A 19,069-nucleotide genomic window follows, 5' to 3' on the forward strand; every position below is an offset into this window, starting at 1 on the left:
TCCAAGACAACATATAGATTCCTGCTTTTAATATGATTTCCTTGTTCAGTTTGCAAACAAAATTTTGCAAAGTTTATGATGCTTCAAAATATATCTGATATATATATATATATATATATATATATATATATATATATATATATATATATAGAGAGAGAGAGAGAGAGAGAGAGAGAGAGAGAGAGAGAGAGAGAGATAGTCTCAACATAATAATAAGTATGGTTAGTGACTGGATGGAGCTGAGGTCATATTGGAATGGTAGTAGCGTATGCGTAACTAAGACCCATGTTTAAGCCCAAAAAGAAGTACGTTTTGTATAGGGAACCCGAAAATAAAATAAGGAAACAATGGAACACCGCGGGATCAAACAATTTTGCGTAAATGGATGGCTTTGATAAAAATTGTGTTTTATATTATTCATGCATTGACTCCCGTACACACAGACGGCAAAAGATGAGAAGAAAATCTATATAAATAGATCTATATGCTGTGAGCCATGCTGTGTGCATCTTCATCTCAAAAACAAAGTCGCTGTGAATAATTAAATGTTTAATCAAATTAACGAAGGCCATATGTAATCATATTCATGTGCCCTAGTATATTGTACTTAGTACCAGTTTCATTTACACAGCATAGGAGTCAATAATTTAAATACTCTCCAACTGGGATACCGAATCTCAAGGGCAGGTAAAGACAAAGGAACAGAATGAGAAAGTTCAAATGGTTCAAATGGCTCTGAGCACTATGGGACTTAACTGCTGTGGTCGTCAGTCCCCTAGAACTTAGAACTACTTAAACCTAACTAACCTAAGGACATCACATACATCCATGACCGAAGCAGGATTCGAACCTGCGGCCGTAGCGGTCACGCAGCTCCAGACTGTAGCGCCCAGAACCGCACGGCCACTCCGGCCGGCCAGAAGTAGAAAGGGCGTAACGTCAGAGTGTATCGTGTCGTCGATTAAATGGTCATCACAGACGGGGAATTTAGATAGTTGGACCAGATTTGAAAGAGGGCTGTTGTCCACGGCTGTTTTAACGGAATCGTCCTAACACGCGTTTGAAAGGATCATTTTTCTTCTCGCGTCTTTCTTTCTAAAGTAGTGAAAAATTTTCGGTCTGCCGTAGAATATAGATCTCTTCAGCGAAATATAGCAGGAGTGTGCGAGTGGGGCAAGGATGAACCCCATGACCATGAATCGACAGATAATCATGCTGAACCTCCCGAACAGCTTGGCTGGAGCTTGGGGAATGCAAATATTTCAATTTGTTTCTGGGATACCATTGCCCATTGTCTCGTGTGGGAGTTTTTGTGTGTGTGTGTGTGTGTGTGTATGTGTGTGAGAGAGAGAGAGAGAGAGAGAGAGAGAGAGAGAGAGTAGAGTGAGGGGGAGAGAGAGAGAGAGAGAGAGAGAGAGCGAGAGAGAGAGAGCGAGGGTGAGTGGGTTGGTGGGTCGGTCGATGCGTGGAAACTTTGCTTCCAAATGACCTGCACAATCCACAGATCAAACATGAAATAGAATACGCTCTTCCTGCACTTGAGTGTGATTGTTGTATTCAATGTGCCACCAGCCTTAATAATCATACAATTACAGTTTCAAAATATGGAATACTGAGGAGAATTGTACACTGAATGTCTCTGTTGAAGAGTGAGATAGCAGAAGGGCACGGTTGAATTAGTTCTGGAAGTAGAGAAAGAAAACTGAAATAGTGAAGGGAATTTCCAAGGACCTTCGGAGATCGCAAAGAAACGAAATGAAGAACAAGTGGATATAATTTGCATACACGGGAGTTTATTGATAAATTAATAATAAAGGTAATACATGAAAAATAGTGTCTGATGTCGCACATTTGTCTCATTATAAAGCTCGTCGAATAGACAGGTGTAGGTGCGGGTGGAGCGACAGTTCAGCCCAGCAAAGCAGCCTTAGCTTGCAGGTGGGCGGCTGCAGCCAGAGCACCGGGCGCAACGAGGGCTGCTGCAGGGGCGTGGCCGGCCAGCACGGTGGCGGCCGGCGTCCTTCCCGCGACGAGTGCGGGGGCGGCGTAGGCGGGGGCGGCCACGGCAGCAGGGGCGGCGAGCACAGTGGCAGCCGGCGTCCTACCTGCTAGAATGGCCGGAGCGGCAAGGGCGGGGGCGGCCACAGCGGGGGCGGCGACGACACTGGGGGCGGCAGCGACGGCTGGGACGGCGGCTGCTGCAGCAGCGGCGGCAGAGGCTGCCGCGGCGGCGTCGGCGGCGTTGACCACGGCGTCGCGGACGCGAGTCTCTGCCACGGCGGTCAGGTGCGCGATCCTGTCCACGACGACCTCTGGCGTGTCCAGCGGGATGCCGCCGGGCCCGATGACGATGTTGGCGGTCCCACCGGGCGGAACGCGAACGGCTGCCGGTGCTGCGGCCACCACAGCAGGGGCGGCGGGAACCGCAACGCCGTGGGCGACGCCGCCCAGCCCCAGGTACCCGGGTTTAGCAGCGCACAGTGCCGTCATTGAGCTGAGAAACACCTGCGGCCAATCAAAGTCTCGCGTTAAGTCTGGCCAAGTCTTCGAGTTGCACTGACAAACAGGTACAAACAGTAACGTCCTATGCTGCGTGTCTGAATTTGGAAGATCGATGATCCATGTTCAGTAGGAACATAGTGGGTCATTTATTGTCACAGCCTCTCGGCGCAACGTTTAGTTCTACACTCCTGGAAATGGAAAAAAGAACACATTGACACCGGTGTGTCAGACCCACCATACTTGCTCCGGACACTGCGAGAGGGCTGTACAAGCAATGATCACACGCACGGCACAGCGGACACACCAGGAACCGCGGTGTTGGCCGTCGAATGGCGCTAGCTGCGCAGCATTTGTGCACCGCCGCCGTGCCGTCAGTGTCAGCCAGTTTGCCGTGGCATACGGAGCTCCATCGCAGTCTTTAACACTGGTAGCATGCCGCGACAGCGTGGACGTGAACCGTATGTGCAGTTGACGGACTTTGAGCGAGGGCGTATAGTGGGCATGCGGGAGGCGAGGTGGACGTACCGTCGAATTGCTCAACACGTGGGGCGTGAGGTCTGCACAGTACATCGATGTTGTCGCCAGTGGTCGGCGGAAGGTGCACGTGCCCGTCGACCTGGGACCGGACCGCAGCGACGCACGGATGCACGCCAAGACCGTACGATCCTACGCTGTGCCGTAGGGGACCGCACCGCCACTTCCCAGCAAATTAGGGACACTGTTGCTCCTGGGGTATCGGCGAGGACCATTCGCAACCGTCTCCATGAAGCTGGGCTACGGTCCCGCACACCGTTAGGCCGTCTTCCGCTCACGCCCCAACATCGTGCAGCCCGCCTCCAGTGGTGTCGCGACAGGCGTGAATGGAGGGACGAATGGAGACGTGTAGTCATCAACGATGAGAGTCGCTTCTGCCTTGGTGCCAATGATGGTCGTATGCGTGTTTGGCGCCGTGCAGGTGAGCGCCACAATCAGGAATGCATACGACCGAGGCACACAGGGCCAACACCCGGCATCATGGTGTGGGGAGCGATCTCCTACACTGGCCGTACACCACTGGTGATCGTCGAGGGGACACTGAATAGTGCACGGTACATCCAAACCGTCATCGAACCCATCGTTCTACCATTCCTAGACCGGCAAGGGAACTTGCTGTTCCAACAGGACAATGCACGTCCGCATGTATCCCGTGCCACCCAACGTGCTCTAGAAGGTGTAAGTCAACTACCCTGGCCAGCAAGATCTCCGGATCTGTCCCCCTTTGAGCATGTTTGGGACTGGATGAAGCGTCGTCTCACGCGGTCTGCACGTCCAGCACGAACGCTGGTCCAACTGAGGCGCCAGGTGGAAATGGCATGGCAAGCCGTTCCACAGGACTACATCCAGCATCTCTACGATCGTCTCCATGGGAGAATAGCAGCCTGCATTGCTGCGAAAGGTGGATATACACTGTACTAGTGCCGACATTGTGCATGCTCTGTTGCCTGTTTCTATGTGCCTGTGGTTCTGTCAGTGTGATCATGTGATGTATCTGACCCCAGGAATGTGTCAATAAAGTTTCCCCTTCCTGGGACAATGAATTCACGGTGTTCTTATTTCAATTTCCAGGTGTGTAGTTATGAGTAAGTAAATACGAAACTGAAATGTGTGTGCCGGTCGCAGTGGCGCTTCATTCTGGAACCGCGCGACCGCTACGGTCACAGGTTCGAATCCTGCCTCGGACATGGTTGTGTGTGATGTCCTTAGGTTAGTTAGGTTTAAGTAGTTCTACGCCTAGGGCACTGATGACATCAGATGTTATGTCCCATATGTTTTGTAATGTCGGCATAGTGCTTAGAGCCATTTGAACAATTTGAACCAAGGAAGAGGAAGAAAACTGATCATGAACCAGGGAGCCTGTCAGTGATTTAAGGATGTCAAGAAGTATTTAAATCTATATGATAATTACCTGCTCCTCGAGCATTATCAACAGTTCCATTAACTTTAGAGCTTTTGCTACTGCACTTCCTTGTCCGGCCATCATATACTCACAAACAACATCAGGACCCTAAACAGCAATAATTTCTTTGCCTCAGGGAGTTACCGTATGGAACAGTTAAAAAATCTCATCCGAAAAATTGAAATTTTTCCAGCTCCACGAAAGCAGCTTCAATCATAAGTGATAATACGAAGTGAAATGTGAAGAATTGGTTTAACGCTGCATTACTATTCATTGCTTTTACGGCGTGCAGTGCGAAGTGTTCTCATGGCTCTGAGGACTATGGGACTCAACTTGCCGGCCGGTGTGGCCGTGCGGTTCTAAGCGCATCAGTTTGGAACCGCGTGACCGCTACGGTCGCAGGTTCGAATCCTGCCTCGGGCATGGATGTGTGTGATGTCCTTAGGTTAGTTAGGTTTAAGTAGTTCTAAGTTCTAGGGGACTGATGACCTCAGATGTTAAGTTGCATTGTGCTCAGAGCCATTTTTGGACTCAACTTCCATTCCCGAGGCAGGATTCGAACCTGCGACAGTAGCGGTCTCGCGGTTCCAGACTGTAGCGCCTACAACCGCACTACCACTCCGGCCGGCGAAGTGTTCTAATCAGATCCTTTATTCCAGCAGTGCTTCTGATACATCATACACTATGGTGTCATAATTTATGGGTTACCTCCTAATATCATACAGCACCTCCTTTTGCCCGACGTAGTGCAGGAACTCGACGTGGCATCGACTCAACAATTCTTCGGAAGTTCCCTACAGAAATAAAGACCCATGCTGCCTCTATAGGCGTCCATAATTGCGAAAGAGTTACCGGGGCAGAATTTTGAGAGTGAACTGACATCTCGATTACGTCCCATAAATGTTAAATGAGATACATGTCGGGTGAGCTGGATGGTCAAGTCGTTCGCTGGAACTGTGCTTAATATTCTTCAAACCAGTTATGAACAACTGTGGCATGGTGACATGACGCAACGTCAACTATAAATATTCCACCGTTGAAGTCCACGAATGGCTGCAAGTAGTCTCCAAGTAGGCGAAGTCAATGTTCAGCCCATTCGGGCAACAGGAGCGAGTCCTTTCCATGTAAACACAACTCACTCCACATGGACCCAGCATCAGCGTGCACAGTGCCTTGTTGACAACTTGAGTCAGTGGCTTCGTGGGGTCTGCGCCACACTCGAACCCTACCATCAGCAAGGCACTCCCTTCGGTTGAACACCAGATTCGGCCGCACTGTTCTAATAAATACGTTCGTCGTGGGTCCCACACTGGTTTCTGCTGCTATGTCATTCAGTGTGTCTGTTAGCACTGACACCTCCAGACAAACTCCGCTGCTCTCGGTCGTTAAGGGAAGGCCTTCGGCCACTGCTTTGTCCGCGATGAGGGACAACGCATGAAATTTGGTTTATATTTATTTATTTATTTCTTTATTTATTGTTCCGTGGGACCAAATTAAGGAGAAGTCTCCATGGTCATGGAACGAGTCAATACATGAAATTATAACACGATATTAGAAACAGATAAAATGAAATATAAAAAAAAAAACATATTCAGGTGACAAGTCGTAAGTTTAAATGAAGACAATCAACAATGTAGCACTGGAATTTGCTTAATTTTTTGGCTCTTCCAGGAGCTCCTCGACAGAATAGAAGGAGTGAGCCATGAAGAAACTCTTCAGTTTAGACTTAAAAGAGTTTGGGCTACTGCTAAGATTTTGAGTTCTTGTGGTAGCTTATTGAAAATGGATGCAGCAGAATACTGCACTCCTTTCTGCACAAGAGTCAAAGAAGTGCATTCTACATGCAGATTTGATTTCTGCCTAGTATTAACTGAGTGAAAGCTGCTAACTCTTGGGAATAGGCTAATATTGCTAACAACAAACGACATTAAAGAAAATATATACTGTGAGGACAATGTCAGAATTCCCAGATTTTTGAATAGGGGTCGACAAGAGGTTCTCGAACTTACACCACATATAGCTCGAACAGCCCGTTTTTGAGCCAAAAATACCCTTTTCGAATCAGAAGAATTACCCCAAAAAATAATACCATACGACATAAGCGTATGAAAATATGCGAAGTAGACTACTTTTCGTGTTGAAGTGTCACTTATTTCAGATTCTGTTCTAATGGTAAATAAAGCAGCATTTAGCTTCTGAACAAGATCCTGGACGTGGACTTTCCACGACAGCTTACTATCTATCCGAACGCCTAGGAATTTGAACTGTTCCGTCTCGCTTATAATATGCCCATTCTGTCTGATCAAAATATCGGTTCTTGTTGAATTGTGAGTTAGAAACTGTAAAAACTGAGTCTTACTGTGATTTAGCATCAAATTATTTTCTCCACACTAACTTGACACTGTGGATCTCTGAATTGTCTAACAGTTTCCGAAATGGAATGTCCCACGCGTCTAGCTGTGACTGCCATTCTGTGTTCAAAGTGCGTTAATTCCTGTCTTGTGGCCATAATCACGCCGGACACTTTCTCCCATGAATCAAAAAAATGTTCAAATGTGTGTCAAATCTTATGGGACTTAACTGCTAAAGTCATCAGTCCCTAAGCTTACATACTACGTATCCTAAATTATCCTAAGGACAAACACACACACACACCCATGCCCGAGGGAGGACTCGAACCTCCGCCGCGACAAGCCGCACAGTCTATGACTGCAGCGCCTCAGACCGCACGGCTAATCCCGCGCGGCCACATGAATCACCTTACAAGGGAACCTCCCCATCGCACCCCCCTCAGATTTAGTTATAAGTTGGCACAGTGGATAGGCCCTGAAAAACTGAACACAGATCAATCGAGAAAACAGGAAAAAGTTGTGTGGAACTATGAAAAAAATAAGCAAAATATACAAACTGAGAAGTCCATGCCTAAGATAGGCAACAACATGGAGAGCGTGAGCTCAGCAGTGCCGTGGTCCCGTGGTTAGCTGGAGCAGCTGCGGAATGAGAGGTCCTTGGTTGAAGTCTTCCCATCGAGTGAAAAGTTTAATGTTGTATTTTCAGACAATTATTATCTGTCGGTCCGTCCGTCCGATGCGAGGTAACTGCGCCATAGTATGGGGACGCTACACCTAAACAAACATCGAAACACAGGATGTCAGTCGACTACAGCGCACGGAAGAGAGAGTATTCCTACTAACGAGGTCCCTGGCTGGCAGTTGACTGTTCACTACTTTGGACGAGAGTGCATTAAATACATGAGATGTATTCCTTTCGTCTACTAATCGCACGGTTTTGCGGTGCGTCGCAAAACACAGACACTAAACTTATTACAGTGAACAGAGACGCCAATGAACGAACGGACAGATCGTAACTTTGCGATAATAAACGTTTCACTCGAGGGAAGACTTGAAGTAAGGACCTCTCGTTCCGCAGCTGCTCACGCTAACCACAGGACCACGGCGCTCCTGAGGTTACTCTTTCCTTGATATTGCCTATCTTACGCATGGATTACTCAGTTTGTATATTTTGCTTATTTTTTTTTTCATAGTTCCACACAACTTCTTCCTGTTTTCTCGATTGATCTGTGTTCAGTTTTTCAAGACCTATCCACTGTGCCAAATTAGAACTAAATCTGAGAGGGGTGCGATGGGGGGGTGGGAGGTTCCCCTGTTAGTAGAAATGACAGCTCAGCCAATGCACTTGTATACCTTTTTCTTCGCAATACTAACGCCAGTTGTGCATGTGCACATCTCCCCAGTCTATACGAGTGGTCGTCTTTGAAGTCAGATAGAGTTGGGAGTAGGTACTGGACTGGAACTGCTAGTGAATGCATGGTTACAGATGATTTAGTTTAATAAGGAGAAAAAGCACAGAACACCACAGAAATTAGTCAATCGTGGTTCAGCTCATATAAAACACAATGGAATGCTCAAATATCACCGACGTTTACATAGTACGGAACACAGAAACAGACTGAGCAATGAAAAAGGCATGATTCACAGGTTCTCTGTCTACGGAATACAGGGTGATGGCCACGGAAAAAATTTTCGCTCTCCAGAAAGGTCATAACGCATGAGCGTGAAACGTGTCCTATAACTCCAAAACATTTTAAATTTTATTTTTGTTGGGAAGTCCGTAGCCTCAACGTGTTTTGAGCAGTTCCCTGCTCGCCATACGCGTTTACACTACATTTAAGAAAGTAACCTTAAAATTGTAAGGTCAAATGAAACATCTGTAGTCTTAATTTCAACACTGTTGTCTAGAAAAATTGCCTGGAACCACAGAGAAGTAGTTGGTGAACAAAACTGCACCTACATCCTGAAGAATAGGACTCAAACTTCCTCAAGCCTTCTTGATTTAGTTTTTCCATAGATTACCGGAATCAGTTCATGGGGTTAGGTGACAACTGCACTACTGGCAATTAAAATTGCTACACAACGAAGATGACGTACTACAGAAGCGAAATTTAACCTACAGGGAGAAGACGCTGTGATATGCAAATGCTTAGCTTTTCAGAGCATTCACAAAAGGTTGGCGCCGGTGGCGACACCTACAACGTGCTGACATGAGGAAAGTTTCCAACCGATTTCTCATACACAAACAGCAGCTGACCGGCGTTGCCTGGTGAAACGTTGTTGTGATGCCTCGTGTAAGGAGGAGAAATGCGTACCATCACGTTTACAACTCTGATAAAGGTCGGATTGTAGCCTATCGCGATTGCGGTTTATCGTATCCCCACATTGCTGCTCGCGTTGGTCGAGATCCAATGACTGTTAGCAGAATATGGAATCGGTGGCTTCAGGAGGGTAATACGGAACGCCGTGCTGGATCCCAACGGCCTCGTATCACTAGCAGTCGAGATGACAGACATCTTATCCGCACGGCTGTAACGGATCGTGCAGCCACGTCTCGAACCCTGAGTCAACAGATTGGGACGTTTGTAAGACAACAACCATCTGCACGGACAGTTCGATGACGTTTGCAGCAGCATAGATTATCAGCTCGGAGACCATGGCTGCGGTTACACTTGACGCTGCATCACAGACAGGAGCGGCTGCGATAGTGTACTCAACGACGAACCTGGGTGTACGAATGGCAAAACGTCATTTTTTCGGATGAATCCAGGTTCTGTTTATAGCATCATGGTGGTCGCCTGTGTTTGGTGTGTATTCGTCATCGCCATACCGGCGTATCACCCGGAGTGATGGTATGGGGTGCCATTGGTTACTCGTCTCGGTCACCTCTTGTTCGCATTGACGGCACTTTGAACGGTGGACATTACATTTCAGATGTGTTACGACCCGTGGCTCTACCCTTCATTCGATCCCTTTGAAACCCTACATTTCAGCAGTATTATGCACGACCGCATGTTGCAGGTCCTATATGGGCCTTTCTGAATACAGAAAATGTTCGACTGCTGCCCTGGCCAGCACATTCTCCAGATCACTCACCAATTGAAAACGCGTGGTCAATGGTGGCTGAGCAACTGCCTTGTCACAATATGCCAGTCACTACTCTTGATGAACTGTGGTATCGTTTTGAAGCTGCTTGGGCAGCTGTACCTGTACACGCCATCCAAGCTCTGTTTGAGTCAGTGCCCAGGCGTATCAAGGCCGTTATTACGGCCAGAGGTGCTTGTTCTGGATGCTGATTTCTCTGGATCTATGCACCCAAATTGCGTGAAAATGTAATGACATGTCAGTTCTAGTATAATATATTTGTCCAATGAATACCCGTTTATCATCTGCATTTCTTCTTGGTGTAGCAATTTTAATGCCCATTAGTGTACCTAAATAATCCAGAGACACAGTCATTCTCAACTGTTCTACACTTGCGTTGTCATGCCATTGGCCTTGACGGTAACGAGATCTTGACATATTTCCTTATGTCTGTGAGGTTAATAGGAAAGTACAAATTAATCTTTGCTGGCTCACTTCTGATAATGTTGCCCGCAGTTGACAACGAAACGTCAGGAGGAACAATTTCTGCTGTTCGACCACAGCCTCTTAGCCTAGAAGTTTTAATTGTTGAAGATGCCGACCGGGAAAGCCCACCACACGTTATAAATGCTCAGTAGGCTGCATTTAATTATCTTGAGGATCAAATTCCGTTCGCTGCCCTGTACGTCGACTCTCTGCGTGTATAGCTGCAATGTCTACAATTTTTCACCATTGTGAATTTCTTAAACAGATTGTGTTGTTCCTAAGAGTCTCGTGGGGCTTCCAACACTATTTCCATCCTGAACATTAACAAACATACTAAACCCTCGTCAGGCTGCTCAGCTTTTCTTTACTTTTAGATATCATGATATCAACCAATGAAGAACAACGTTTTGTTCTATATGCTCGGAATATGCAACTGAGCCGAGTAGGGAAGCTGATGCAGTATTTGATAAACCCACAATTCCCATCACCAGTTGACAGTGCAAAACAGTGTAATATTCCTTTCGAAAGTTAAGACGCATGTCAGAAACCTTGATGGCATTACATACTAATTTCTAGATCTCGTGATTGAAAAAATGTATGATCCACAAGTTAAAATGTCTACGAAATACACAGTGATGGCTACAGAAAAGGTTTTCGCTCTTCAAAATGGTCGTAACGATGGAGCGTCAAACGTGTCACATAGTTCTACAATATTTTAAAATTCTATTTTTGTTAGGGTCCACAGCCTCAACGTGCTTTGAGAATAAAACCGTGGTCCAGGCTATACGAGTCACGAATTTCAACCTTTAGTCATTTTCAAACACGTACCTTGAGTTTCCAGCTTCATGTTACATTATAATATGTCGCTAGTACAGGTAAGCCTATCCACATGCAACAGCGACAGCTGGAAGCTTATGATACTTGCTCGAAAGTGACCAAACGTTGAAACTGGTAAATCTCATAGATAATAAAAAAGAATATAGCCAACCTGGACCATGTTTTCATTCTCAGAATTCTTCAACAGATTGATGTGAGTGATGTAAGTCGATAGTTAAGCCCAGCTGTTCATCCATCTTCCCTGATAACGTGAATGACCTGTGCCTTTTCCCAGTCGCTTGTAACGCTTCGATGCTCCAGCAGCCGATGATCATACTATTCTAGAATGGGCGAAATTTTTTTCGCATAATTTATACAGAATCTTACAGATATCGCTTCTAGACTACTAGCGTCCCCTGTGCCGAACGATATTAGCTGATCTGCTACTCCGTTTTCTGTCATTTCGGTGTCCGTGTGAAGGCTCAAATATGTAACCCTTCTTCGTTGGAACCATTTCAGAAAATTCCGAAAGTGGGGACCAGGTCGAGGATGAGCATTTCTAGTGTAAAATTATCGCTCTGAGTTTTGTCCCAGAGAACTGAGCCTCGGCTTCCTAAGAGTTTACTAACTTTACTCTTTGTGTGGCAGACCCAGCCTGGACCCCACGACAAAGTCCTGCGGCGCTGGTACCGCCGCAGAACGGTAGGCGGGAACTCACCAGGACCAGCATCGCCGCCATGGCAGTGTGTGTGCTCGCGTGCGTGGGTGCAGACAGTGAACTGTGACTGCCACTTGTTCTCCCGGCGGCCTATATATACATGCAGGTAGCCGGCCTTCCAGTACAGTCGTTGCTGCACCTGTGACCTATTCCCAGCGTGACATATCTCGATCTACAAAAGGGCACAGGTATCAAGCTGGGTAAAATTAAGTCGGCCACTAGTTTTCTCGACAGGATATGCTTTGAGAAGGCAACGAAATTTCTGTTAAACAATTTATGCGCGGTCTTCCAGTTGCCAAACTTTTAACGATTCGAACATTTATACATATATGTATAGTCCAGAAAATTAAAGAGGTCAGTGCCAACGCAATGATCCACAACACTTCTAGAACAAAGGAACGTTAGATATTTCCCGTGTTTCGGCTGAAAATCACACGTACAGACAGCTCCTGAAACTGCAATATTTTCCTAATATGTCATTTGTTGATGATCTCTTTACAAAGACGAAATTATATAAACACGTGAAATGTGACTTGAGAATATCGATGGCATAATGGTCGCAGGAACTTCTGCTTGATAAACAACTGTTTTCTTCAAACGCTATCTTATTCACTGAATAATTGATACATAACGTAAGTAGTTCAGTTGCTTCAACCCATCTTTAGTGTATACCAGATATCACTTTCGATTCTACCGGCGTCTCACCATAAAATGTAAATGTTTCTTTCTGTCTACTACGAAGACTTCACTCTCGTCTTTCGTGGTCTAGTCGCATGAATTTGACCACAGCCTATGTTCGACGTAAACGTCCAGTAGCCACTCATAGACGCCATATCGCAGAGCTGACAGTGGAAGGTATGTTAAGAATATGGCGGAGGGCGGGGAGGGGATGAAGGGAGAGGGTTGACACTGAAAACAGTGCAGTCGTTGTCGTGTTGTGAAAACGGAGTGATTTATCTGCCTTGCAAAAGAGAGTGATCATTGGCTTTAGGCCAAGGGTGGAAGCATTTCCTAAATGTCTAAGTTTATAAACGGTTTGCCTACCACCGTGGTTAAAGTAAACCGTGGCAAATGGTGGTGACCAAAACCGGCGCCGAGGTGACTGTGATGGACGAGGAGCCGCAGATGACAGACCGTAGATGAACAACGGCTGCGGAGACGCATATGGGCGAATACACTTGCACTGGTTGAGCAGCTGACCGGCTAAATGAACAGACGGTGCCACAGTGTCACCTCAACGATCGTTCAGTGAAAATTGCTGAGGATGGATCTCCGCAGCAGACGCTTGGTCCTTGTCACCAAGGTGTCTGCTGTTCACTGATGTCGAAGACTGGAATTTTCACACCAGTACCCCAACTGGGCGTCCATAGAGTGGCGACGGGTGGCCTTTTCAGGTGAGTCACATTTTATGTTCCATCGGATAGGTGGCCGTTTGCATGTATGACGTCTGAAGTAAACTCCCTACAACAATCTTCGCGAGGGTCCAGACCAGAGGATATTTCCTGAGTCATTTCCTCGTCATGGAAGCCACAATGGATCAACACAAGTATGCTTGTATTCTCGGGGACCTTGTCCACCACTACATGCAGGTTTTCAAGATGGCATCTGCCAGCAATACAATGCAACGTGTCACACAACTCGCAGGGAACGTGCGTGGTTCGATGAGTGCCAGAATGAGTTAGCGGTATTCTCCTGATCATCAAACTCCCCGAATTTAAATCCTGTCGAGAGCCGTTGGGACCAGCTCAGTGGAGCTGTTCGTACCATGGGTCACGAACCGAGAAATCTAAAGTAGCTGGGCACAGCACTGGAGCCAGTACGACTGGATATCGCGGCTAGTACCTTCCAGAACTTCATCGATTCTCTTTCTGCATGTCTCGAAGCGAACCACACTGGAGAAGGTAGTTATTCAGGCTTTCGATAGGTGGTGATTAATGTAGCTGTACAGGTTATCTCCCGTTTGTTCATCAGTGAGTTTCGTGTTTTGTGAGCAGTTTTTTTAGAGCTAAATGGGGGCAGTTTGATAATTCAAGTACATTTCTATAAAAGAGTGCGAAATTTTGTTGAAATGTTGAGACACGATAACACTCAACGGTATACAGATTTTCTAAATTCACTTGCAGACGTGATCGTCGCAATGTGGTCCGAGAAAGTTGTGGCGTGGAACATGGAGCTTTCAGAATGAAACACACTCTTTGTAGGGTAGAGCATTGGCTGAGCTTCAGGCCAAATCGTATCATTTTGCTGCGACCTCTGCACCCGATTTCTAGTTATCTAAGATATTCTTTATTTCAATTACAACCTAACAGTATATACACTCTGCGATGACGTTAGCTGTAAATAATCACTGGTACTTCCATGTGAAGAATTTTATCTGTATTTACAGAACTTCAAGTAACAATACCCTTCCTTTGAATTCAATAAATCTGTCATACCCGAACAGTGCACGGGAAAACGAATGTCTAAAACTTCCCATACGAACACTGATTTCTCTTACTTTATTATGATCATTTCTCCCAGCCCGACTCGCTCCGTGGCATTCTCTTCCCTATTTCGCAATAATACATAAAGAGCTGCCCTTGTTTGAAATTTTTCGGTGTTCTCCGACAATCCTATCTGCTGCAGATGCTACACCATGCAACAGGACTCCAGAAGAGGATGGGCATGCGTAGAGTAGGTAATCTCCTTAGGATTCTTGTTGCATTTTTTAAGTGTCCTGGCCACAAATCGCAGTCTTTAGTTCCCCTTACTCACAACATTATTCATGCGGTCGTTCCAAGTTAAGTTAATCGTAATTTCAACCTTAAAGTATTTAGTTGAATTCACAGCCTTTAGAATTGTGTCATTTAGCTTGGAATCGAAATTTAAGAGATTCCTTCTACTACTCATGTGGATGACTTCACACATTTTATTGCCACTTTCCGCACCGTACTTATGTCTTGTCTAAATCATTTTGCAGTTGGTTTTGATCATCTGATGGCTTTAGGAGAAGGTGAACGACAGCATCATGTGCAACTAATCTCTGAGGGCTGCTCAGATCGTCTCCAAACTCGTTTATATGAGTAAGGAACCGCAGAGGGCCTTAAAATCTCCTTGGGGAATGCCAGATATTACTTCTGTTTCCCTCACTGACCAAATTTGGCGCCGCTGCTCCCCGCCTCGAAAAAGCTTTGTGATTTCAGCCCAGATACAGGTCTTCCTAGTAGTTTCTGCTTCTGATTTTATTCCAGAAGTTTCGAAAAAAAAATGGTTCAAATGGCTCTGAGCACTACGCGACTTAACTTCTGATGCCATGAGTCGCCTAGAACTTAGAACTAATTAAACCTAACTAACCTAAGGACATCACACACATCCATGTCCGAGGCGGGATTCGAACCTGCGACCGTAGGGGTCGCTCGGCTCCAGACTGTAGCGCCTAGAACCACACGGCCACTCCGGCCGGCCAAGAAGTTTCGCAGTAGCTCTCAGGAGATCTGTTAAAAACGTTACTACAAGAACAGTATCCAATGCCGTCAGCAGGTCTTCCATATCCGAAGAAAATGAATGGAGCTATAGAGAAGCCTCACTCCACAGGAATATGACTGTCTGTCAAACTTGTGGCTGGTAAGAGTGGCGTGCTCTTAATCCAGAAATGCATTCATACCATATGAATCACACACAAACATAATCAACAGCTACACCAAACGTCTTCTTATGTACGGTACTACTGTTTTTGGTAATAACATTTCAAATCCTGTCAATTATGTTGCACTAATTTGTCACATACATTATACATAGTTCAGTGGCGGCAGGCTCGAGCAATATTCTCTCTCTAGTACTATGTTATGATGTTTTATTTAGGCTGCTGAAAGGAGGATGTATACTATCTGATCAAACTTATCCGGAAACCTTATAGAGGACATTAATATGGGGTGTCTACATCCTTCGCCGTTATGGTGACTTGAACTCTGCTGGGGCACATACAATGCCGTGCCTGAATGTCTGTGGTGGACTGGTGACCCATTATTCCTTAAGAGCCGAAACCAGAGAAGCTACTGCTTTTGGACGCTCGGATCGGGAGCGAGGTCAACGTCCCAGGTCATCTCAAAGTGGTTTCATTGATTTCAGTTTGGGACGATGAGTAGGTCACTCCAATTCAGAAAAGCTATTGTCCATAAGCAACTGCTTCAAAAATTCTGCTGTATGACAGCGTGCATTGTCGTGATGATGTAAACAATTATCGTCTCCAAACTGATCCTCTACTACACGTAGCACAGAATATTGTGAAATGTGTTTATATCCTTTAGCATGCAGAGTTTTCTTAATGCAATAAAACAACATACCAACACAGTAACACCACCTACTCCGTACTTCAATGTCGGCACAACATACGACGGCTGATAACGTTCTCCAGGCATTTGCAAAACCCAGACTCTTCCATCGAAACCCCGAAGGGTATGGTGTGATTCATCATTCCGAATCACTCATTTTAAGTCACATTCTGTCCAGTGGCATCACTCCTTAGCACACCTCAAGCATCGCTTAGCACTACAGAAAATGTTGTCTTAGAACAGGGCTTCACAACGTACGTGCTCGCGGAGCAAGCTGTGAGCAGCAAGGCGCGAGCACGGAGCAGCGCGAACACGCTACCCCCACTACCGGACCAGAGCGGAGAGTCGGGAAAGTCACGTGAGGCACATGTATACTGCCAGGAACCTGTGACCACTGGAGGCAGTGCCACAAGTTCCTCCAAAATCGTAACACAACATGCACAAATATGTAATACTAACTAATGTAAATCCACCTGATGATGGAGGTTTAAACCTTTGAAACGCATCGTGGAGATGAATAAACAGTGACTGGTAACAGTAAACTTGTTGTTTCATTTAAGACACACCTAGTTCAATTTTAATTATTTTCTGGCGATGTTCAGATATTTTATATTTCAGATTTTGCTGCATTTTGCTGAGTAAAAAAAAATAATACTCTGCAAATTAAGATACTTCATCCTGTGAGCAGCAATAAAGGAGGATTATACAGATGCTTGGATCATTGTGAATATGAAGTTAGTTACGAAAGTAAATCGTGGAGTATCCTAACAGCAACAAAACAGTTTTGCAGCAGTTGTATTGAAAATTTTTATCTGTTACTTGAGCAGGTATTTGTAGCTGTTCTTATCTGCAACTACTATCTATCTTTCTTTCTTTCTTTCGCTTACGCATTAGTCCCGCAGCGATCTCGCAGGGTCGGCGTGATTACAGCAAGTTTGGCAATGTTAGTTTTGCGACGCGTGTAACTGAGGCGGAACGTGGGGACCAGCCCGGTATTCACCTAGCAGGTTGTGGAAAACTGTCTAAAAGCCACATCCAGGCTGGCCGGCACACCGGCCCTTGCCGTTAATCCTGGGCCAGCGCGCCTACCCGAGTCCAGGGAGCAGCGCGTTAGCGCTTGGCTACCTTGGCCGTTTCATTTCAGCAAGTATGTTCCTGTGAAGCGGTTTGTTTAAGTCACGTTTAACTAATGTAGCATTACTTGTAGGCTGCCATACTATAGAAATAAATTGTAGAGATGACAGAGGAGTTTCAGTGCTGAATCTAGAAGTCGGTACTGAATGTATCATAAGAATGAAACCTACCTAATGTTAATGGAGCAACAGAAAGACGATGAAACACAATGGCGGCACACAGTCTGGTGTTCCAGCGTAGTATGTGTGCTACTATGGAGCTGAATATCAGTGTGTAGAGGACATATCACAAGATGGTGACTATTAAACCTTATCAAAATAGGTTTAAGACTGGATTGCAACTTGTAATGGTACTTGAATTACGTAACCATTACGGCACCTCACCTCAAGCTCTCGATACCAGCAATATTCTACTGTGTTTCTGTAAAATAGTTAACATATTTCTGTGACAACATTCAGATTTGATTTCATTAATGTCGAGGTAGTTCGATACATCGATATGTATTTATTGCAATGATATTATTCTTATGTGTATTCTTTCTTTTGTCACTATGATCTTTGACGTACTTGTAACTCTGATTTTTGGGCGCGTAAGCGATTATTAGAGAGTCAAGCTTTGGTCGTCATGTTAAAAAGACGCAAATTGTAGTCAGTTTATGAAATGTGAACTTTAACAGTGAGGAAGATATTTTCAAGTATGTTTTATATTGTGAAGTGATGTTTTGCAACGAGTTACGTAATATTGCAACAAAAGTAATAAAAAAGAAGTGTAACTTAAATTCGGAGTGCTGATTACTTTTTTACATCACCATTATCCTAATTTGCTAAAGTTTAATCTTCAAGAATGGTTTATGAAACACATCTATAAAACTTTTCAATATCGCAGAATGACCCTTAGGCCTCTTTGCATCCGAGCTTGGAATCATCACTACCTAGATTTTCGACGATTGAGCCATGAGTTCACAACGAGACCAGCGTGGGAAACACGAAAAGATGAGTGCCTAGTTTATCCATTATATCAAGAAATGATTTTATTAACTGTGCTCTAATGACACCTCCCACATAATGTAACTTTGTTGTTGCCCGAAAATGCAATATTTCGCAGCGCGAGCAATACTACAATCATAATTAATTTTTGAGCTTTGTTGTGGTAGGGTTGTTACAAACTTCATATACAGGGTGTTACAAAAAGGTACGGCCAAACTTTCAGGAAACATTCCTCACACACAAATAAAGAAAAGATGTTATGTGGACATGTGTCCGGAAACGCTTAATTTCCATGTTAGAGCTCATTTTAGTTTCGTCAGTATGTACTGTACTTCCTCGATTCACCGCCAGTTGGCCCAATTGAAGGAAGGTAATATTGACTTCGGTGCTTGTGTTGACATGCGACTCATTGCTCTACAGTACTAGCATCAAGCACATCAGTACGTAGCATCAACAGGTTAGTGTACATCACGAACGTGGTTTTGCAGTCAGTGCAATGTTTACGAACGCGGAGTTGGCAGATGCCCATTTGATGTATGGATTAGCACGGGGCAATAGCCGTGGCGCGGTACGTTTGTATCGAGACAGATTTCCAGAACGAAGGTGTCCCGACAGGAAGACGTTCGAAGCAATTGATCGGCGTCTTAGAGAGCACGGAACATTCCAGCCTATGACTCGCGACTGGGGAAGAACTAGAACGACGAGGACACCTGCAACGGACGAGGCAGTTGACGATAACCTTAATA

General features: G+C 45.4%; 1 protein-coding gene across 1 annotated transcript; it reads right to left on the reverse strand.

Annotated features, from left to right (window-relative positions):
• Nucleotides 1–1,773: 1,773 nt before the first annotated feature.
• On the reverse strand, nucleotides 1,774–11,950 carry LOC126176042 (ice-structuring glycoprotein-like). Its single transcript, XM_049923173.1, has 2 exons — nucleotides 11,894–11,950; nucleotides 1,774–2,505 (listed from the first exon to the last, which is right to left on the reverse strand). Exons 1-2 carry the CDS (start codon nucleotides 11,912–11,914, stop codon nucleotides 1,909–1,911), a joined length of 618 nt encoding a protein of 205 aa, XP_049779130.1. The 5' UTR covers nucleotides 11,915–11,950; the 3' UTR covers nucleotides 1,774–1,908.
• Between the last annotated feature and the right edge of the window lie 7,119 nt (nucleotides 11,951–19,069).

This window comes from Schistocerca cancellata, chromosome 3 (assembly GCF_023864275.1).
Source record: "Schistocerca cancellata isolate TAMUIC-IGC-003103 chromosome 3, iqSchCanc2.1, whole genome shotgun sequence".
NCBI classification, from domain to species: domain Eukaryota; kingdom Metazoa; phylum Arthropoda; class Insecta; order Orthoptera; family Acrididae; genus Schistocerca; species Schistocerca cancellata.

Excerpts from the sequence above, each read along its gene's own strand:
- LOC126176042 (XM_049923173.1), bottom strand. The coding sequence starts at position 11,914 with ATGGCGGCGATGCTGGTCCTG. Across the intron at positions 2,506-11,893 it reads TGGCGGCGATGCTGGTCCTG|GTGTTTCTCAGCTCAATGAC; the intron begins GTGAGTTCCCGC and ends GATTGGCCGCAG.